This window comes from Oncorhynchus tshawytscha, linkage group LG15 (genome assembly GCF_018296145.1).
Source record: "Oncorhynchus tshawytscha isolate Ot180627B linkage group LG15, Otsh_v2.0, whole genome shotgun sequence".
In the NCBI taxonomy this organism is placed as follows: Eukaryota; Metazoa; Chordata; class Actinopteri; order Salmoniformes; family Salmonidae; genus Oncorhynchus; species Oncorhynchus tshawytscha.
In genome coordinates, this window is record NC_056443.1 from 12,699,113 (window position 1) to 12,723,441 (window position 24,329).

At 39.9% G+C, this 24,329-nt stretch overlaps 1 protein-coding gene across 4 annotated transcripts in view; it reads left to right on the top strand.

The window, feature by feature from the left end:
* Nucleotides 1–20,396, top strand: part of LOC112214426 (chemokine-like protein TAFA-5) — a 166,994-nt gene extending 146,598 nt beyond the window's left edge. For 2 of the 4 annotated variants that reach the window (XM_024373145.2, XM_024373146.2), the window contains exons 3-5: nt 1,283–1,410; nt 13,781–13,957; nt 19,280–20,396. In XM_024373145.2, coding sequence (XP_024228913.1) covers nt 1,283–1,410; nt 13,781–13,789 — 137 coding nt within the window. In that variant the 3' untranslated portion in view covers nt 13,790–13,957; nt 19,280–20,396. Of the gene's footprint in view, nt 1–1,282; nt 1,411–5,097; nt 5,312–6,510; nt 6,980–13,780; nt 13,958–19,279 lie in introns of those variants that run through there. The other 2 variants (XR_002948112.2, XR_002948111.2) reach the window with 2 other exon arrangements.
* Nucleotides 20,397–24,329: the final 3,933 nt, after the last annotated feature.

Below are 24,329 nucleotides of genomic sequence, written 5' to 3' on the forward strand. Positions count from 1 at the left end.
TCGGGCTACAAGTTTTTGAAAACCTGTTTTCAAAATGTCACCAGCTGTCCATCACTACTGTAAATAAAAACACGGCATCTTGTTTACATCTTGTTTACATTCTTTATTGTAACCACAGTGTCACAAATCATTTGTATCTACCTTTCCAATTACTTTCAGAGTTTGGGATTAATTTGATTAATATTATGGTGTTTATATTCCAAGAAAAATGAAAAACCCTCTGGGTTTCCATTAGGATGGAACAGAAAATATGGCACTGTACAACGTGACGGTCGGGAGTAGGCTACACAGTACTGGGCTAGTTAAAGAGCTTAAGAATATCCGTGTTGTGCGCAGGGACCGGGGTTCAATTCCCTGACGGGGGATGAAGGAGTAGGTTGTCCTTGTAAATAAGAATTTGTTCTTAACTGACTTGCCTAGTTAAATAAAGGTTACACTAAGAGCATAACATTTCTATACTATAATTTTAGTCGGAGATTCAGTCAAAATAATACATCTAATTGATTTATTACCCTCCATTGACCCCAATATATACATTAATTATGCATGTAAAGTAATCAATAAGTTCTTATATGGCAACATGAATAAGTGTATTTCAAGCTAGAATCCAACAATGGGAATATTTTACTCTCCACAGAGTAAAACTGACACAATCACACTCTCACACTCAACACTGGTTATTAGCAGGTTATTAACACCAATACTGGGTTTCTTTTATACCACTGCGTGTTCATTTAACATTTGAATCAACACGAGAATTATTCAACTGAAAAATCAACACTAGATAACACTGGCCAAATTGCTGTGTATGGATCAAAACACCTGTATCTTTCTTGTGTATGGTTTACTACTAGATCTGAATATCATAGGTGTCATGACAGAATATGGCAATATATTTCAGTGTAACAATTCACCCTCTGTGTTTTGTTTGTCTCCCATTGCTTCACAATCTCATTTACAGATGGAAAATAAATCTCTCCGTCTATAGATGTCTATCTCCCTCTTTCCCTCTCCCTAACTCTTTCTCTCTCTGAAGGCCAGTTGAGGGTTATTTAATAGTTAATATGATCTTGCCATATATCCAGAAGGATACTATTTGTAGTGCCTCAATCAATTGAGTTTAAAGAACCAAAATAGCATCTGAAAATAATATAAATATCTGCTTATTGTTTTAAACACTGAGACTGTGTTTTGACCCTTCCGAATGAGGTTAACCATGTCTCTCTATTTCTCCCTTTCTATCATCCTCTCTCCCTCCCTCCCTCCCTCACTCACTCCGCAGCTAGTATTGTTCGGACGAAACAGTGGTGTGAGATGGTCCCATGTTTGGAAGACGAGGGCTGTGACCTGTTAATCAATAAATCTGGATGGACTTGTACACAACCAGGAGGCAGAGTCAAAACCACTACAGTGAGTTTTATTTACAGAATGTATATTCTTTCTCACTATGTTTGAAAGCACATTGTGGGGGTAACTCCTTGGAATTAGAATGACCAGAATGTTAACTTGAATAGGTATGTAAATTGTAGTCATTCTAATTCCATCAACCACCAATGTGTAGCCTCAACCCAGTGTGAACCTTTTCTCACTCACTCACTAACCACACCACAAGCCATGACTTGGCTCCCAATTCAGTTTAGATCCCGACAGTTCCACAGTTCCATCCCAGAATTAGCTATACTAGCTGGCAGCAGACAGCAGAACGCTCATATTAATGAATCCAACCCTATCCACGTACAACTAAGCAAGCGTACTTAAAACGCTTCTCCGCTCCCTCCTACTTCTCCCCAACAACACAGTAGTTTGTTTACCTGTTCATCGCTCGCAATTAGTTTGAATTAAGGTTCCCTCTTAAACCTAATGACTGGAGCAGATGGAGTCTTCACGGCAGGCATTTTGGGGAGAAAAATAGCCTCCCTCCCTCGCTTCACTCACGCACACACTGTAAGACTTTATGTAATTTCAACAGTAAAAACACTGTAAAATTACAGTAAAATAGCTTAAATGTGTTTTACAGAATTGATGCTCTAGATTGCACTGCATTATGGGTAAAATGCTGAAAAATAATAATTGTTGTAATGATTAGGCTTTGCTGTACCACAGCCTCTCAGTGCCATAGTGAATAAACACACATATTCGTAACCATTATGTTTGCACCATTACTACAGAGAAAACAGCTTGTTTCTAGCCCAAACAGTTCAAAAGATATGACCCATAATACAGGCGCAATGTTTTTTTTTCTATGCGGCAATGTTAAAAAAATATTGTTGTTTTTACAGTATTATACAACTAACAGCAATGTACTGTTTTAATTATTTCCAGTAAATTGCCGTAAATCGCAATGCACTCTGGGTGATTTTAGGCGTCCAATGAAACTTTGATTGAACAGTAAATTACCTTAAAGAAGTTGTGTATTTAAATGGTACTGTAATTCCACCCCACAAAATACAGTACCCTACACTGTAAAACTGGAGAAGTTCTGGCTACTCAAACATTTTAGGAAACCAATTACCTATAAACATTAAATTAAGAAACTTAAATAGCTGAAGTGAGCAATACTACTTTCATATGAGTAATACAAATGCATTTTTTAAAAAGGTAAACGTCAATTTAACGCCCCCACTAAGTCACACCTCCAATAATTTCCCAGTGTGCCTTGCCTTTTCGAATGAATTGTAGAGTTACCACCCATAGGCCAGCGCACAATTGGCTCAGCATCGTCCAGGTTAGGGGAGGGTTTGGCCCAGGTCGGACATCATTGTAAATAAGAATTTGTTCTTAACTGACTTGCCTACTTAAATCAATTTTAAATAAAATAATAATAATGAATAAATCACTTTATTTGTTAGTGACAGAGACATTGTTGCTGAATTTGTTCGTTTTCATTCCTGTGGCCTTTGACAAGTGAGTTCTTTGGCAAATATGATTAATTACATATATCATAAGGCCTTATACAGTGGCCTGAAAAAGTCATAGTTTACAGGTCATGTCAGGCCTGCAAGTAGGGTTGCAAAATTCCACAAACCATAATCTTCCAACCAGGATTTCTGGAAAATTTACCAGAATTTTGCATCACTAACTCTAAATCACATTATGCTGGGTTGCAAATAGATGTGTCATTTCTATTGTAATCTACCCAGTGTTAAGGTTATCCGACAGCTAAAATTGCCATTTGTATTCATAATGACTGCCAGGGTTAAGAACAGTGGGAGGAAGCTACCTAAGCCATTTAAACTGGAACAACCATTTCAGTAAGGGGTGCAAAAGTTCAATGATTGGATTCATTTAGAAAACACTTATTTATCTTTGTGTAGCGTAACATTGAATCAATCAATCACTCAATGTGCATGATAAAACACAAATATTAAAAACAATTCCAAAAATATCTTCCTGCATTAAAGCATGCTGGGAAAAAAGTTAATTTGTTATCATATCTTTCAAAAATGTAGTTGTGTGAATTTTCATTTAGTTTTGAGTCAGTTACACATAAACAATTTAAGTAGTAATTTCATTGACTTTGAGTACTACTTACTAGAAGTATTTGAGTTAAAAATGCCTTGGGGTTTACAGTGGACCTTATTTTTGGATCACGAAAAACCTTTTGACCACTAGTGGATGAATGGTATTGTTGTTTCTTCGTCATTAACATATTTTGAAGCATGCCTTGTAAGAGGCTACATTTGTTACACCCATGAGTGAGAGTGCTGTACAATTGAACTAATATGTGGTAGTAAGTAGTGCACTAACAACTAAATGTGTGTATGGGACAGATTGGAAATGGCAGCAAGCTGCAAACCTTCACCGGTTGAGTATTTTCTATGTCCTTGGTCTGTTTTGCTCTGTAGTCACTGCAAGTTTGGAAGCCTTTGTTAAGGCCTCTAGAAGTGCAAGTTATTCATACATATTTTACATACTGTGTGTATATATTTGATATTCTGTAATATGAAAACACATTACCTAGCAGCCAACATGCTTGCACCAATCTCATGCAGTTACAGTAAAATACTATAAAATACAAACCCTGTCTTCCCTCAATTAATTTAATTTATTAATTAATTAATTTAGCTGGCATATCTGCTGCAAGTATAATGCTGTAATTTACAGGGGAAAGTTTTACAGTGCACACACCCACCGTAGCTTCCCTCTCTCCCCGTGTTGCAAACTCTCCTGCCTCCACCCTGCCTTCCACTCATTTGTAATGAAATACTGTTAATTTGGGCACATTCGTTACGCAGCTCCCTCTCCCCAATTTGACCCCCACCCGCAATTTGTGAACTCTGACCAGCATAGGACACATCATTAATGTATGTGTCATATTTAAGTCATCAGCTAACTCAAACTTGTTTACCCCTTCTCCTGAAGAGATGCGCTGAGTCACGCTGACACAGTGTCTCAGATCCATGTAGCATTTTCAAAATTAAATTAAATCCAAAGTTAAATCCAATTGATGCAGTTCATTATCGAGTCTCTCTCTTGTTCAAAATCGCAAGTTGAGCCCCACAGACCTCTTATATCATTGCATACTGTAGACATTAACATTTACATTTTAGTCATTTAACAGACGCTCTTATCCAGAGCGACTTAAAGCCAATGGATGGTTCATTTGAGTATGTGGTTGGAGGCTCCATATAGAGGGTGTGACACAATTGACATGATTGGTTGACGGTAGGTGTAGGCGGGAAGTCCTGTATAAACACAATCTCACTTCTTTGACAATTTCCTTCACAAAAGCTCTGCGCTCGCCCCTGCAAAGCGCAAAAAGTATGAATGCCCAGACTTCTGCATAGGCCGTATGAGCAGAAATGCTGCACGGCCAATGCAGAAGTCGGATTGACCATGCAGCACCTTTTACAGTCAGAATCACTTTTTTGTTTTATTTTTTACCTTTATGTAACCTCTTAAATGTAAAGTCCCCATATTTGGGGACCCTATTAGATTGTTTTATTCAATTCAGTCGGGTAATAGAATCAGTAGAAGCGTGTCTGCGGAAAGCTGAGTATCTTGGCTATTGATATGTGCCTTAAAATCTTTGGTGTGATTTATTACCATATATGGGCATACGAATGTATAAGGGCAGGTCGAGCTGATGACCAAATTTCAAAGATGGCTTCTACCTACATTCCGGTTAGCGTCTTGAAGCATAAGCGAAATAAACACGGAATAAAACGATACACACCGAAAACCGGGACCCCACAGACCATGAGGATGTCTTATTTGTCTGCCTGTAACCTACCGTTATTGACCACCAGCCCCGAGAGTAAAAATATTTTATTTACACAATGTTTTCACCGAACAGCAAACATCTTACAAGGTAAGCTTCGATAAGGTTGTGTTTGAGCTATAGCTACATGCGGGGTATGAAATTAATCTTTACGTTGGTAGGAAGAAATCCAGCCTATTGCCAATGTTATCTGATGATGTATGACTTAATGGCAACACACTTTTATTTATATATATATATATATTATTAAAATCAAATCAATACAGAAAGTATAAGTGGGAACACAAGTGTGTATATATAAATAATATACAAAGGACAATTGGGCTAGGGGGTACAATATCACATTACACAAGGACCTTAAGGGACATACATACACTTATAATTTTTTTGTTAGTAGAGTATTTATTTGTCTTAATTTAGTTCAATTTATTTTGGTATGGTAAGAACATGTGGTGGTCTTTGTAAATGTACATTGAAATTTGGCCTAAAGACTATTGAAATTAATTACACAAATTGTTTCAGCTTCTTTCTATTGTAGGTAAAGAATCCAAACAGTACATCTTTCCACAACAGTGTAAAATCTTCATCAATTATAAATCTACTGATGTCTTGCCACGGTTCCCTTACATGAATAAATACAATGCCAGAAAAGATGCAACACAGTTTTTGGGTGGTCATTACAAAAGGTACAATGTGAGTTCATGGTTTCCCTAAACTTTTTCATATGGTGGTTGGCAGGATAATATTTATGAACAATTTTAAAGGAGTGACTATATCTTTGCGCATCAAAAGTATGATGTCGCCTGCTTACGCACCGTAGGCATCCATTACACAGGGGATTGGCTACTATGGCAGCTTGACAGTATTGTAGCCAATAAGATAAGTTTTCCCTGGATATGCAGTTGACCTGCGTTGGACAAAGCAAGGCCTATACCTTTTTTATGTGTAATGGCAACTATTTTTACCTGGCTCAGAGACGAGACTCACCTAGCACACTACATTACATTGTGAACAGATTTCATCACTGTAATGTCATTGTTTTAGCATTAAAGATGGCTTCTAAAGGGGGGTGAAAACTAAGAATATCGAACAGGAAGCTAAAAAGAAGGCAGCAATGAATAAGTATACCGACATAGAAACTTTGAATAAAATACTGGTCGGACTCGGATCAGCGGAGCGATTTGGACAAGGAGGATTGACTCAGCAGACAAAGATTGCTTTCTAGAAGGATTGGATCCACTTTTAGATGTCTAAGTAAATTATTTTCATGACATTTTTATTCACCACAGAGTGGAGGATGCAGATGATGATGTTTGAGAGCCACCCCTCCCCAGCAAGCGCCCCCGCCAGTCAAGATCCTCACCCCCACCTGCTATGTTAATCACCCAGTCTGATTGTTCTACATCCACTTTTCAAATACCTTTTGAAAAAGAAAATAAGGGCTTATGGCACCATTCGTCCTAACAGAATTGGTTTCCCCAATACCAAGGTAAACGACATGATGAAGCCAGCAGAGAGAGGGACCATATGTTGGATCAGGACTAACAAGCTGCATTTTGTGAAATGGAAGGACACTATAGGGAGTTATTCATGCTCACCACACAGCATAAGGCATTCAATAACAACCATGTCTCAAGGAGGGTGAAAAAGGAACAATGTCCCCGTTTCTGTGAAGGACTACAATGCCAGCATGGGGGGTGTCGACCTATCTGATGCTCTGATAGGCTACTACCGTGTCCTCCACAAGACCAGGAAGAGGTATAAGACTTTTATTTACCACTTTGTGGGCATTGCTAGAGTAAATGCTTTCATTCTCCACAAGCAGATGGCCAAAGCAAAAGGTCAAAACCCTTTCTCCCAGTGGGCCTTCAGAGAGTAGCTGGTGTTGGAAATGGCTGAATTAGGGGCCCAAAGCAACCTCACAACCATCATAAGACCCCCCACTCAAGATGAGCGCCACTATCCCACACACATGCCAAAAGACAAAAGAACTGCAAGCATTGCACAAAATATGGGGGGGGGTGAAATGACAGAACTTCTGGCTGAAATACCTGTTCGCTTTCTGTTTCCTGGCAGAGAGGGACTGCTTCTAAGACTATCACGACATGCACAAGCTATGGTCAAAGTGAAATCTAAGGGAGCCCTATACCCCCTTGTAACTAACTCCCTTCTACTGTTACCTGCATATGAAATCCTTAACCTTGATGATTGACTTCAACCATTTATTATCTGAGAAAAAAACAGGTATATCTATCACACAAAGAATTCCCAGAGCTATACGTCTGACAGATGTGAGGTATAGAGAGAAGGTTGGGTGGGTCTATTTCGACCCGAGTTAGAAGGCGGTTTGTCATCCTGTGTCAACGGTCGGCACCGAGAGGCTGAGAGATGACAGGTATTCATGGCTGCTCCCTATTGTACATCAAACGGACGGTCAGAGGCCCTAGTTGGCTAGGGACGAGCTGTCCGTGTGAATTGACGCACTGGCTAGGTGTTTGTGTGGGTGCGTGTTTGCCTGCCTACGTTCCTGCCTACCCGCCTTTCTAGTGCCTACCTGCCTGTCTCTCTCTCTATCTGCTTGCCTGCAGGTGCTGGTTGTGAACATGGACAGACAAGGCACTGGGATTTTGACAAAGCTTACAGTATATAGTGACTCAATTCCATTGAGGCCTGCCAATTTAAGGCTTGTCTTTGTGGTAAAAACAGACTTTTCTTCAAATCCAACCATCTCCTTGATGCATAATTTTTGCTGGGCTTGACACTTGTGACCTATTATGATATTTTCTGAGGATTGATCAGACATTGTTAATGTTGTAAATAACTATTGTAGCTGGAAACGGCAGATTTTTTTGGGGAATATCTACATAGGTGTACAGAGGCCCATTATCAGCAACCATCACCCTGTGTTCCAATGGCACGTTGTGTTAGCTAATCCAAGTTTATAATTTTAAAAGGCTAATTGATCATTAGAAAACCATTTTGCAATTATGTTAGCACAGCTGAAAACCGTTGTGCTGATTTAGGAAGCAATAAAACTGGCCTTCTTTAGACTAGTTGAGTATCTGGAGGATCAGAATTTGTGGGTTCGATTACAGGCTCAAAATGTCCAGAAACTAAGAACTTTCTTCTGAAACTCGTCAGTCTATTCTTGTTCTGAGAAATGAAGGCTATTCCATGCGAGAAATGGCAAGAAACTGAAGATCTCGTACAATGCTGTGTACTACTCCAGAACAGCGCAAACTGTCACTAACCAGAATAGAAAGAGAAGTGGGAGGCCCCGGTGCACAACTGAGCAAGAGGACAAGCACATAAGAGTGTATAGTTTGAGAAACAGACCCCTCACAGGTCCTCAACTGGCAGCTTCATTAAATAGTACCCACAAAACACCAGTCTCAACGTCAACAGTGAAGAGGCGACTCCAGGATGCTGGCCTTCTAGGCAAAGTTGCAAGGAAAAAGCCATATCTCAAACTGGCCAATAAAAGTAAAAGATGGGCAAAATAACACAGACACTGGAAAGAGGAAGATTGGAAAAAGTGTTATGGACAAACAGATTGAAGTTTGAGGTGTTTGGATCACAAAGAAGAACATTTGTGAGACTCAGAAAAAATGAAAATATGCTGGAGGAGTGCTTGATGTCATCTCTCAAGCATGGTGGAGGCAATGTGATGGTCTGGGGTTGCTTTGGTGGTGGTAAAGTGGGAGATTTGTACAGGGTAAAAAGGATCTTGAAGAAGGAAGGCTATCACTCCATTTTGCAACGCCATGCCATACCCTGTGGACAGCGCTTAATTGTTGCCAATTTCAACAAGACAATGACCCAAAGCACAGTTAAAAACTATGCAATAACTATTTAGGGAAAATGCAATCAGCTGGTATTCTGTCTATAATGGAGTGGCCAGCACAGTCACCGTATCTCAACCCTATTGAGCTGTTGTGGGAGCAGCTATGGTGCCCATCAAGCCAATCCAACTTGTGGGAGGTGCTTCAGGAAGCATGGAGTGAAATCTCTTCAGATTACCTCAACAAATTGACAACTAGAATGCCAAAGGTCTACAAGGCTGTAATTGCTGCAAATGGAGCATTATTTGACGAAAGCAAAGTTTGAAGGACGCAATAATTATTTCAATTAAAAATCATTATTTATAACCTTGTCAACGTCTTGACTATATTTACTATTCATTTTGCAACTCATTTCATGTACAGTGGAGTTCGGAAGTTTACAAACACTTAGGTTGGAGTCATTAAAACTCGTTTTTCAACCACTCCACAAATTTATTTTTGACAAACTATAGTTTTGGCAAGTCGGTGAGGACATCTACTTTGTGCATGGCAAAGGAAATTTTTCTAACAATTGTTTTCAGAGAGATAATTTCACATATAATTCACCGTATCACAATTCCACTGGGTCAGACGTTTACATGCACTAAGTTGACTGTGCCTTTAAACGCTTGGAAAATTCCAGAAAATTATGCTTCTGATAGGCTAATTGACATCATTTGAGTCCATTGGAAGAGTACCTGTAGATCTATTTCAAGGTCTACCTTCAAACTCACTGCCTCTTTACTTGACATCATGGGAAAATCAAAAGAAATCAGCCAAGACCTCAGAATTTTTTTTTTAGACCTCCACAAGTCTGGTTCATCCTTGGGAGCAAATTACAAATGCCTGAACTACGTTCATCTGTACAAACAATAGTACGCAAGTATAAACACCATGGGACCACACAGCCATCAGACTGCTCATGAAAGAGATGCGTTCTCTCTCCTAGAGATGAACATACTTGGGAGCGAAAAGTGCAAATCAATCCCAGAACAACAGCAAAGGATCTTGTGAAGATGCTGGAAGAAACAGGTACAAAAGTATCTGTATCCACAGTAAAATGAGTCCTACATCGACATAACCTGAAAGGCTGCTCAGCAAGGAAGAAGCCACTGCTCCAAAACCGCCATAAAAAAATCCAAACTATGGTTTGCAACTGCACATGGGGACAAAGATCGTACTTTTTGGAGAAATGTCCTCTGGTCTGATGAAATGAAAATAGAACTGTTTTAGCCAAAATGACCATTGTTATGTTTGGAGTAAAAAGGGGGAGGCTTGCAAGCTGAATAACAACTGTGAAGCACAGTGGTGGCGCATCATGTTGTGGGGGTGCTTTGCTGCAGGAGGGACTGGTGCACTTCACAAAATAGATGGCTCATGAGGTTGGAAAATTATGTGGATATATTGAAGCAACATCTCAAGACATCAGTCAGGTCAGCTTGATTGCAAATGGGTCTTCCAAATGGACAATGACCCCAAGCATACTTCCAAAGTTGTGGCAAAATGGATAAAAAGACAACAAAGTCAAGGTATTTGAGTGGCCATCCAAAGCCCTGACCTCAATCCAATAAAAAATGTGACCATAGAAAATGTGTGGTCAGAACTGAAAAAGCGTGTGTGAACAAGGAGGCCTTACAAACCTGTCTCAGTTACACCAGCTCTGTCAGGAGGAATGGGCCATAATTCACCTAACTTATTGTGGGAAGCTTGTGGAAGGCTACCCGAAACATTTGACCCAAGTTAAACAGTTTAAAGGCAATGCTACCAAATACTAATTGAGGTTATGTAAACTTCTGATCCACTGGGAATGTGATGAAAGAAATGAAAGCTAAAATAAATCATTCTCTCTGCTATTGTTCTGACATTTCACATTCTTAACATAAAATGGTGATCCTAACTGATCTAAGACAGGAAATGTTTACTAGGATTAAATGTCAAGAATTGTGAAAAACTTAGTTTAAATGTATTTGGCTAAGGTGTATGTAAACTTCCGATTTCAACCGTATGTTTTCATGGAAAACGAGGACATTTCTAAGTGACCCCAAACGTTTGAATGGTGTACATTCAAGTCATTTTTCAATTTGGATCACATCAAGTTGTGGCCATTGTCTTTCATGGTTCTGGACGCTGTTACGTTTGTGAGAAGGCTGAGGTTTAAGATATTTTTGTTCTATGGAGGGGTGATGCAAAACAGCTCCAGGCGTTCCATTCTTTTCTTAACTCCTGTTCTGAGCATCTGAGATTTACTATGCAATCTGATACACATCAAATCAGTTTTCTTGATCTTGTGTGAAGAAAATGTTCAATACACTGATCGTAACAGTTTGTTGGGGGCTGATAGTTGTCACCCACTTTCCGCTATTCACCGGTCGATTTCATCTCAACGTTATATTGGCATCGAACATGTCACCCTCCCTAGGAGAGGGGGTGACCTCGACAATTTTTTGTTAAAACGAGAGGCTGCCTGGATCTTTAATTTAAAGACCCTTGCTTCCTTCGGTCTCAACATAGACTTTGATCTGAAGCCATTCTTGTGATTTTGCTGTTGTTATTGTTTGTAGGCTTATGTAGCTAAATTGTATCTCTGATCGTACGCTATCCATTTATGTATGCTTTTGTTTTTTGTATGCGATCTTAATATATGAGAATTAACCAATGATATCAGGCCACACCCGGCCATGATTACAGACACCTGTGTGTCTTTTGACACTATATAAATTAGTCACCCCGCAGTGTTTATCATTATACTGATGAAGACAGCGTGTCTGTCGAAACGTTGGACATAACATTTTTGCATATGAGCTCCTATAGTGTGTCCGGCTCTATTTTTTTAAGTGTTCCACTCCGCTAGCCAGCACCTCACCTAAATAGGTGTGCGTTTCTTTCGCCTCTAGATTATGAGGTTTTTAAAAGAACATTTCATCTTGGCAGGAAGTGAGATATGCATGAACTTGCATTCTCCTGGTGGAAAACTGCCTTCTCAAGAGAAATCTCATCTTTGGAACACCATGCAGTGATTCTTGAGGTGAATATAACAGCGCAGTATACAGTATATCCAAGCCCTGCACATTAATGTTTACACTTCCTCAGCTAAAATATATGCCTCAAAGCTCTACCAAAACACTCACTTGTTATAGAACTCATTTCTCAAAGATTGATTCAGACTTTAAGTTCCATTTAGAACTAAACATTAACTCAAAATAAATGAGCGAGGCTTGTCTCAATTGAACCATCTGACTCAGTGAAAACAATTTAACACAACAAACACACACACACACTTTCCTTTGTCGGCCTAAATGGCCCTTGCTACTTCTCGTCTTCACACCATGTGTGGAGGGCTAGCCACACGCGCACACACACACACTGTCATGTATTTGTACGTTTTATGTGGACCTCAGGAAGAGTAATAATCCTAATAAACTAAAACACACACACACACAAACTGATTATACCAAACATAGTGGGGTAGCCTCTTAAGTGGCGGATTATGAATTTAATCAGTGAATCCATTAGCTCACTCCTGATTGGGGTATTTAACTACAGAATAGAGAGTGGTATCGGAGGCATCCACTGAGAGAAAGCCTGTGATTATGCACCACACTGTAATCAAGGCTGTTTCACAGCAGCAGACATGGTGTGGAGGAGTTGCTAATCAAGGAAGTGAAGGAGTCCGTGTGTTAGGACTGAGAAGATTGTCAGGAAAGGGTGATCCCACAGTCTCTTTTTTTCTCCCAGTCTCGACACAGCCGGAGATTGAATCCGGGACTGTAGTGATGCCTCTCGAGAGGCCTGATCCCACGGTCTTAATGGAGTTTGGGAGTGTTACCTCTTGGTGTTGTGTGTGTGTGTGTGGTCCTCACAAGGAAAGTAAAACAAGGAAAGAATGTGTGACATTTCTCCGGGCCTCACAAGGGAAAATAATTTTTTAGGGTTACAATGAGGGTTAGAGTTAGAATTAGGGTTAAGGGTTAGGTTTAGGAGTTGGGTTTAGTTTTATGGTTAGCGTTTTGGGTTTAGAGTTAGGGTAAGGGTTAGGTTAGGGAAAATATAATTTTAAATGGGAATACATTTTTTTGGTTTATATATGCACACACTAACCTCTTAGAAAAGTGCTATCTTTTTTCTAAGATTGTATTTGTACTGTATGACTGTGTTGAACAGAGTGTGTAACAAATCCCTTGGATTTGGATCATCCATAGTCCCAGTCCTAGCTAACTCATTAGAGAGGCTGTATAGTACTGTGGGTACTGGAGGGATTCCCGGTGGTGTGGTGCAGGGTTTGATACAGCCTGCCTTGCCTTGCTGTGTAATTGATCCCTTTGGGCCCAGCTGGTACTACAGAACACACACACATGGCTGGCATGCTGTGCAGAACACATCCAGTTGAGGCTTTAACAGAATCACCGCGGAGAGGACAGATGCTCCAACTGCCATGCAAACAGACTCAGCCGCTGCAAACCATTAGCCACCACTGCCAAGCCTTCCTCCCTAGTCTGAGACTGCCATGCACACTTCAAACCATTAGCTAGAAAGAGACACATACACAATCTCTCACACACACACATCACTACCTCCATTTTGAAAAGTATTTTATGGTTTGAAAATTTGTAGAGATCTCACATTGATTTTTGTGTTACTGTATTATTATTTACGGTAGCTGCACGGTAGAAGTTTGACCTGTAGTGCATATTGCTCTAATTCTATTGGTCAATTGTGGCAACCTCTGATTTCCCTCCAGGCTCTATGACGTGACTGGAGTCCCTATGGATCCTCCATTCCTCTGACAGTACCATGGCAGAGGAGAGCATTGATGACCCTGACAGACAGCCTCAGCCCACATCACCAATCACCACCACCGGTCCATGAACACGAACAACCAATTCTAAACCATACTGGGCATTATCCACAAAGCAAGGTACAGAATGAATCCATCAAAACATAATGGGAAAGCAAACATCCAACCTAACCGATGTTGTTTTTATGATTCTGGCAGAGTAATATTCTTGCAGCATGATGTTGACAAGTGTGCAATAAGATACACTGGTAATAATATGATATTGTATATTAGTGTTGCAATTCTATTTCTATGGAAGTGTAGAAACTCCACGCCTTGAGCTCAAAGGCCCCCAGAGTCAGTTTTGCAACAACAAAAAAATCCATGTGTATAGCATTAGGAAGAGTTCCTTGAGTTCTGTACCATTATATTGACATGCCTTATATGTTGTTTTTAAAGTATTACACCCATTACAGAGCCTTGTATCCACACAGAGGATTGAACAATACACCACACACGCACACACACAGCAGCTTCATTACATAGTAACCGTAAAACACCTGTCTCAACGTCAACAGTGAAGAGGCGACTCCGGGATGCTGTCCTTCTAGGCAGAGTTGCATAGAAAAAGCCATATCTCAGACTGGCCAATTAAAATAAAATATTAAGAAGGGCAAAAGAACACAGACACTGGACAGAGGACCTCTGCCTTAGAAGGCCAGCATGCCAGAGTCGCCTCTTCACTGTTGACGTTGAGGTTGGTGTTTTGCAGCTACTATGTAATGAAGCTGCCAGTTGAGGACTTGTGAGGGGTCTGTTTCTCAAACTAAACACTCTAATGCACTTGTCCTCTTGCTCAGTTGTACACCGGGGCCTCCCACTCCTCATTCTTTTCTGGTTAGAGTCAGTTTGTGCTGTTCTGTGAAGGGAGTAGTACACAGCGTTGTACGAGATCTTCAGTTTCTTGCCATTTCTCACATGGAATAGTCTTCATTTCTCAGAACAAGAATAGACTGACGTTTCAGAAGAAAGTTATTTGTTTCTGGCCATTTTGAGCCTGTAATCGAACCCACAAATTCTGATCCTCCAGATACTCAACTAGTCTAAAGAAGGCCAGTTGTGCTGCTTCTTCAATCAGCACAACAGTTTTCAGCTGTGCTAACATAATTGCAAAATGGTTTTCTAATGATCAATTAGCCTTTTAAATGATAACCTTGGATTATCTAACACATCGTGCCATTGGAACATTGGAGTGATGGTTGCTGATAATGGGCCTCAGTACCCTATGTAGATATTCCATGAAATAATCAGCTGTTTCCAGCTACAATAGTGATTTACAACATTAACAATGTCTACACTGTAAAAAACGTAATTTTCTTTCAAAAACAAGGACATTTCTAAGTGAACCCAAACTTTTGAATGGTAGTGTATCGCATAAGGCCTTATTTTGAGTCCTAGCCTTACCCTAACACAGTGGCCTGAAACTCATATCTTACAGTCCACAATCAGACCTTGCAAGTAAGTTTGCAAAATTATGAGATTTTCTAAAATTCATGGTTGAAGGATTTCCTTTTATTCCCTCCCATTTCCAGGAATGTTTACAACCCGTGATTTCTCGAAAGCTGAGGAAATTTACGAGAATTTTGCAATCCTACCTTCAAGTCACGTTATACTTGCTTGCAGAGATTTGTAATTGTTATTGGAATCCAGCCAACATTAGGATATCCAACAGATGGAATTGTTATTAATCTGTAACCTGCATTCATAATAACTGTCAGGGTTAGAAACAGGGTGAGGAGACTAACTACAGTGTCTTCAGAAAGTATTAATACCCCTTGACTTATTCCACATTTTGATGTTTTACAGCCTGACTTCAAAATTTCCCAGAAGTTCTGTCACATCCTAACAAATTATTATTTTAGTGGATTTTTACAAATTATTTATGTTTTTTAATATATTTAACATTTTCTTCCCCTTTTTCTCCCCAATTGGTAGTTAGTCTTGTCCCATCGCTGCAACTCCCATACGGACTCAGGAGAGGCGAAGGTCAAGAGCTGTGTGTCCTCCGAAACACAACCCCGCCAAACTGCACTGTATCTTGACACAATGCACGCTTAACCTGGAAGCCAGCCGCACCAATGTGTAGGAGAAAACACTGTACATCTGGAGACCGTGTCAGCATGCAAGCCACAGGAGTTGCTAGAGCACGATGGGACAAGGACACCCTGGCCGGCCAAACCCTTACCTAACTTGGATGACGCTGGGCCAATTGTGCATTGCCTCATGGATCTCCCGGTTGCGGCAGGCTGCGACACAGCCCTGTATTGAACCAGGATCTGTTGTAACGCAGCTGGTAGACCGCTGCGCCACTTGGGAGGCCCCTAACAACATTTGTGCCGTGAGAATGCAACACCTCGTCACTTTATTGACAACAGCACATCTCCATTGATGCTCTTGTTTTCGGTCACCCTGAAAGTTGGGCAGCTAAAGCAGAATATATCTGTTTAGCCAACAGGATTGCTTTTAGTATTCTCCTAAGCATCAGAAATCTGTTCTTGAAGATACAGTATTAGATTAAGAAATAACATTTTCTATGTCAACCTATTCAATAATCATGCTGTGCCTATACATATTATTTACAGGTCAGAATTGCCCATATTACATTGCCACATTGATGGCCAGTTTCCAGTTTTATAGAGATCAGATTTCTGTGCAAGTTTTACAGTACTATATTTTACCACAGCCAGTGTGAGAAAGGGGAGCTAACACAGACAGACTTCACTGCCTGCGGTCTATTTAAAGTAATTTGCATTAAAATTCTCCTGAGATATCACAGCGATACCTTGCCACTTACTGTATTAGGCTGCCGTTAGAGGTCGACCGATTGTGATTTTTCAACGCCGATACCGATTACTGGAGGACCAAAAAAAGCCGATATTGATTAATCGTCCGAATGTATTTATTCCTGTAAAAAAAAAATCTAATAATGACAATTACAACAATACTGATTGAACAATGAACACTTTGATTTTAATTTAATATAATCCATAAATAAAATGACTTTTGTCTCATATAAATAATGAAACATGTTCAATTTGGTTTACATAATGCAAAAACAGTGTTGGAGAAGAAAGTAAAAGTGCCATGTAAAAAAGCTAACGTTTAAGTTCCTTGCTCAGAACATGAGAACATATGAAAGCTGGTGGTTCCTTTAAACATGAGACTTCAATATTCCCAGTTAAGAAGTTTTAGGTTGTAGTTATTATAGGAATTATGACACGTCAACTATTTCTCTCTATACCATTTTTATATTTCATATACCTTTGACTATTGTATGTTCTATTAGGCACTTTAGTATTGCCAGCCTAATCTCGGGGTTTGAAGTCATAAACAGCGCTGTGCATTGCTAAGAGCTGCTGGCAAACGCAGTAAAGTGCTGCTTGAATGAATGCTTACGAGTCTGCTGCTGCCTACCACCTCTCAGTCACTCCTCTATCAAATATCAAATCATAGACTTAATTATAATAAGCACACAAAAAAACGAGTGTTTGGTAATTAATATGTTAAAATCTGGAAACGATCTTTTCGAAAACAAAACGTTTATTCTTTCAGTGAAATACGGAACCGTTCCTTATTTTATCGAATGGGTGATAACCCTAAGTCTACATATTGCTGTTACATTGCACAACATTCAATGTTATGTCATAATTATGTAAAATTGTGGAAAATTTATTATGTTAGGAAGAAATGGTCTTCACACAGTTCGCAATGAGCCAGACGGCCCAAACTGCTGCATATACCCAGACACTGCTTGCACTGAACGCAAGAGAAGTGACACAATTTCCCTAGTTAATATTGCCTGCTAACATGCTTTTATTTTAACTAAATATGTAGGTTTAAAAAAATATACTTCTGTGTGTTGATTTTATGAAAGGCATTGATGTTTATGATTAGGTACATTTGTGCAACGATTGTGCTTTTTTCGCGAATGTGCTTTTGTTAAATAACCACCCGTTTGGCGAAGTTGAAGTAGGCTGTGATTCGATGATAAATTAACAGGCACCGCTTTGATTATATGCAACGCAGGACAAGCTAGTTAACCTAGTATTATCATTAACCATGTGTAGTTTGATTGTTTTTTATAAGATAAGTTTAATGCTTGCTAGCAATTTACCTTGGCTCCTTGCAGCCACAAGGTCCTTTTGATGCTGCACTCGCGTAAGAGGTGGCCTGCCACGCAGTCTCCTTGTGAATTGCAATGTAATCGGCCATAGTCGGCATCCAAATTGCAGATTACCGATCGTTATGAAAATTTGAAATCGGCCCTAATTAAGCAGATTAATCGGTTGACCTCTAGCTGCCATGTTTTTTCCATTACCCTGTGCTGAATGACTGGATGGATTAATTAATTAATTAATGAGTGATCAATCGAACGAACAAACAAATCAACAAATGAATACTTCATTTCCATGTCATACCACCACTTTTTCTGCCTATTCCATCCACTGTGTTACTGTAATTCAGTCTCAGTGTAGTCTCTGCCACTAGAGGGCAGCGTGGCTGTCACTGCCATAATGACGCTGCAGCAGTTCAGAATCTCTAATGGCGCTAATTGCCAGGTTGGCTGGTGCTGCACTGGTCGTATTAGTGGGAGACATGCCCCTCTTCTTAGCCCTGATACTCTTGGGTCATTCCCTCCATACCGTCTCCCCTGCAGCCACTGACTACACTACACTGTGACATTATCCTATTAAATGATGCAGGTTCATTTAGTTGCTGATTGCTCTGTTCCTGGTGTTTTTATCCCCAGATTTCCCCAGTTTTAATCTAACACATGCCCCCTTTCTTGGGAATTTGCACTCTGTGTAATTGTCAAGAGTTCATTATTATAAATTAAGCTGCACCGGCAATCTTCGAAGGCATCAATGCCTTTATCAAGTTGGCTGGAGACCACACATAGGCCAGATGGTGTGATGATGAACTACACTTTATTTTCTCTCCAGATTTCTTCCGTAAGGCTGATTAGATGTTTTACAGTTCTGCACTGCAATACTTGTTTTGTTATTGGGTTTAATGCCCCAGCAGAATTCACAATATTTGGATGCCAGAGTAACCTGCTGTTGACAGTGATTAGCATGGGACTGTCTAAGTTCCACATACAGTATCTATTAGGGGAATAATGGAGTGAAAGTACAATATTCATCTAGGGGCAATCATTGCGGAGTAGGTTGATGTTGACCCTAACAACTAGTCCAAGGTATTCTTCTTCAATGTCAACATTGAGATTTGACATTTGGAAATCTAATCCTAGATCTGTTTGTGGTTATGGCCTTGGCAACTTCTACTACAAGCATTGGTTTCTTTAGCATGTTTTGAAGTTTTAGCAACGTAGCATTTTTTTGTCATTAGCTAGCATTGATTATCCTGTACTCTGACAGAACTTGTGTTCTCATTGATCCGCAGGTCTCTTAAACACAGTCAACCATGGCCAATACTGGAGGGTTTGAGGGAACTTTGGGGAAGTCGAGAGCGAGGTCTCATCTTTGACTCTGGAGAAGTTTCCTTGTGCCCTGACTCCTGGCTCTACCCGTCTACGGCTCTGACCAACCAATGACCATCCGCTGTAGATAACCCACTGTCTGTCATTGGATCAACATGTCCCGTCTGCCTGCTCCTATTACTGTCCGTCTGCTTTGTCAATGAGCAGAATCCTCTAGTGCCAAGGAGGTCAGGTGTCCAGCAGCGCCTTGTCCAGAGAGGGAGAGAGTGGTAACTATGGAGCCATTTTGGATCGACTACTGTACTGTTCAGCTAATGTCTGCTAATTTTCAGTGGACAGAGGACTCCCACTACTTCAACCACACCTGTTTCTGTTAGACTGTAATGGGACAGTTACGTGTCCCTAAGAACAAGGATTATTGTGAACCAGGCCCTCTCTGAAGTGTCTGACCTAGCGCCAGACTATGGACTGGACCAAACGTTGGACTGGATTTATCCAGACTATGGACCAGACTGGACCAGATCCTACTGCTTGCCTTGTGCTCTGATGTGAATAGAACTTCTGCTGGAGTAGTACAACTTTGGCACTCTTCATATTTTTATAGACCAAAGAGGAAAAAATAACAGTTAATTGTAAGACTAGATGGACCAGATTGGGAAAGAGAAATGGATACTTGTTTTTCTTGCTACACCACAATGACTGCCCACATAGCTGTAGATGTTGGGCTTTATGTCATTTCGAATATAGACTATAGTCTAGTGGGACACGTATACAATCAAAGGAGTTACCTTTAAAAACATTTTTTTCTCTGACTAAACCCACCACTGTATTTTGAAACTGAAGATATAGGTAAACATATGTGTATAAAAAAATCTGATTTGCATTTTTCATCAGCTAAAAATTGGGACACGTTGCAATAAGCATGGTTGGTAAAACGGTAAAAGAGTAAAACTACTGATCATCATTGAGGGAAAAAAAGAGTATTGAAACTGTCATTTCTGATTGCGGCTGTTGGGTGGGGGAAAGGCAAATTTCATTAAATGTATTTTGAAAGGCATAAAGCGTATATATTTAACAGTTTTATATGTTGTACCTTTGTAGAGAACCTTAATCGACATGAATAATGTGGTCACAAAATGGCAGCCGTAGAACGTGAAAAACAAGCACTCTGACGCTGGTTTGTCCTGCTCTCTTTCTGTTCTCATGACAAGAAACTTCTCTCCTCATACCTCTAATCTCCCAATCTATCAATCACGGATAAAGGACAGAAATGCACTTGAGTTCACTCAGAATGTTTTAAATATTTACTGGTAATATTTTACAGATGTTTGTGAGAGTCTTGCTGTGTATGGTTTTAATGTGGTTAACAACTGACACAGCATATACAATCTGACTGAACCCTCAATGCTGTTTCCCTTTATCTGCAATTGATTGAATTCCGGCATGAGAGTCACGATCTATCAAAAACATGAAAAATTACATTACAACATGAATTGAGATAATCACAGACAGAGATTTTGTCACTTTAGTCAATGAGCAGCCTTTGGAGCCTGATGATTGCTGAAGTATTGCATTGTAAAAGGTGTGGAATACTGACTAATTTCTCTATAATGTCACATTTTATTTTTGTGCTTGTTTGTCGCACAATGCTGATCTCCAGTCCTGAGTGACGAAAATGATGATGACACGTGAAGAAGGGAGGCATTGTGGGAAAAGCTTTAGATTAATTTACATACTTTTTTATCATTAAATATTTTAAGAATAAATACACGAAATAACCATCACTAGCTAATATAGACACTTTGATATTCAAAGTCATCCAATTTATTCAAGTAAGATTTATCATATCTTATTTTGTATTACGTTTATTTAATTGTTCTGTCCTATATGCCAAAAACTGACAGCCTGAAATTGTTTTTTTCTTCTAGACCATATACTTTACAGTGTCTAATTGTCAACATGTAAGTTCCTCATACATATCTAATAGGTAAACACCTGATATACATAAGTAAACCAAATCAAATTATTTATAGACAGTCTCGCTGGGATTTGATTACAATAACATATGAATATGAATGTATTGATGCAGATTTGATAAAGGCATTTGCTCAGAGTGACAATTAGGACTGAAATAATAGAAGTTGACTGACTCAATATGTGTATGCTGCTGGCTGTATGTATTATGGTGGAAGGGATTCCACAGTTATACAAGAATATACAGTACATATGCAGAATAGTACACCTGGTCAATATTTAATGACCTACACGATTATGATGTTGAAGAACTTACAAAGGGTTACCCTGTAAAGGGCTACGGATCTAATGCAAGTGAAAACACATCAACAGAGATATCAGTTCCCTGGACAGTACCACATAACCAGACACCCGCTACATTAGATGGTGCTGTCCATGGGGCTCTGATTCCATGAAAGACACAAATCCAAGCCTTCACAGAGGCTTCGAAGATCTTGTGTTAGGCTCTGAGTGAAGGCCTACACCTTCCAGATTAACCCCCAACTTGTCCGGATTCACTTCGGTTCAGATCCAGATGCTGAACTTCTCTTATCCACACTTGGCTCTCTGCTGTTCAGTCCAACTGACTGACTTTCATTAACTGACTGACTGGGACCAGTCTGACTAGCTGGCTGGCTGGCTGACTGACTGACTGGGACCAGTCGGACTAGCTGGCTGGCTGGCTGGCTGACGTTCCTTCCTAATCCTAACTGACTGGGACCAGTCCGACTAGCTGGCTGGCTGGCTGGCTGGCTGACTGACTGACTGACTGGGACCAGTCCGACTAGCTGGCTGGCTGACTGACTGACTGATGTTCCTTCCTAATCCTAACTGACTGGATCAGCCTGTTCCACCAACACCAGCTGGAGATTATTAATACAGTTGTTGTTGACAAAGAAGTTTTCTAAAGATGCAAATGAGAAGTGACTTTCCTGAAAAAGTGTGTGTGTGTGTGTGTGATGTGCCAGTGTAGTCTGCTATTGTCAAGACGGTTATAAATATTTAATTACATCTGATTGAATTTCAATAATCTCTCCCGTATCCTTGAGGTTCGGTGTGATGTTCGGAGGAGTCGTGTCTCATAACAGTTTTAATTTGATTAGAGCAAAGTACAATGAGGAGTTTCTCCTAGAGCTATATGGTACATGTAGGTACAAAAGAGAGCTTGTGATAATGTCTTTCCCATGGAGAAAGAGGCAAAGTGGGTGACATACAACTTGGAGAATGTTACTGTGGGTGTATATCTGTCTGTGTAAAACTCTTTCTCTCTTTCCTATACAGTAGCATGTGAAAATATTCACCCCCCTTGGAATTTTTCCTATTTTGTTGCCTTACAAACTGGAATTAAAATAGATTTTTCGAGGGGTTTGTATCATTTGATTTACACAACATGCCTACCACTTTGAAGATGCATATTTTTTTAAATTGTGAAACAAATGAGAAATAAGACAAAAAACAGAACTTGCAATGCATAACTATTCACCCTCCCAAAGTCAACACTTTGTAGAGCCACATTTTGCAGCAATTACAGCTTCACGTATCTTGGGGTATGTTTCTATAAGCTTGGCACATCTAGCCACTATGATTTTTGCCCATTCTTCAAGGCAAAACTGCTCCAGCTGGATCGGTTCTGCTAGTTTACAGCAATCTTTAAGTCATACCACAGATTCTCAATTGGATTGAGGTCTGGGCTTTGACCAGGCCATTCAAGACATTTAAATGTTTCCCCTTAAAACACTCAAGTGTGGCTTTACCAGTATGCTTAGGTAATTGTCCTGCTGGAAGGTGAACATCTGTCCCAGTCTCAAATCTCTGGAAGACTGAAACAGGTTTCCCTCAAGAATTTCCCTGTATTTAGCTCCATCCATCATTCCTTCAATTCTGACCAGTTTCCCAGTCCCTGCCAATGTTCTCGGGGTGAAGCGAGGTGTTGGGTTTGCGCCAGACATAGCGTTTTCCTTGATGGACAAAGAGCTCAATTTTAGTCTCATCTGACCAGAGTACCTTCTTCCATATATATTGAGGAGTCTCCCAGATGCCTTTTGGTAAACACCAAACAACATGTTTACCTATTTATTTCTTTAAGCAATTGCTTTCTTCTGGCCACTCTTCCGTAAAGCCCAGCACTGTGGAGTGTACGGCTTAAAGTGGCAATATGGACAGATATGCCAATCTCCGCTGTGAAGCTTTGCAGCTCCTTCAGGGTTATCTTTGCTCTCTTTGTTGCCTCTCTGATTAATGCCCTCCTTGCCTGGTCTGTGAGTTTTGGTGGGCAGCCCTCTCATGGCAGGTTTGTTGTGGTGCCATATTCTTTCAATTGTTTTAATAATACATTTAATGGTGCTCTGTGGGATGTTCAACATTTTGGATAATTTTTTATAACCCAACCCTGATCTGTTCTTCTCCACAACTTTGTCCCTGACCTGTTTGGAGAGCTCCTTGGTCTTCATGGTGCCCCTTGCTTAGTGGTGTTGCAGACTCTGGTGCCTTTCAGAACAGGTGTATATATACAGAGATCATGTGACACTTAGATTGCACACAGGTGGACTTTATTTTAAATAAAGGTGAAATAAAAAATATATATAATTGAAGTCGAAGTTTACATTCAACAACTCCACAAATTTATTCGGTTAGGACATCTACTTTGTGCATGACACAAGTAATTTTTCCAACAATTGTTTATAAACAGATTATTTCACTTATAACTCACTGTATCACAACTCCAGTGGGTCAGAAGCTTACATACACTACGTTGACTGTGCCTTTAAACAGCTTGGAAAATTCCCAAAAATTGTCATGGCTTTAGAAGCTTCTAATAGGCTAATTGACATGATTTGAGTCAATTGGAGGTGTACCTGTGGATGTTTTTCAAGGCCTACCTTCAAACTCAGTGCCTCTTTGCTTGACATCATGGGAATATCAAAAGAAATCAGCCAAGAACTGAGAAAAAAATTGTAGACCTCCACAAGTCTGGTTCATCCTTGGGAGCAATTTCCAAAT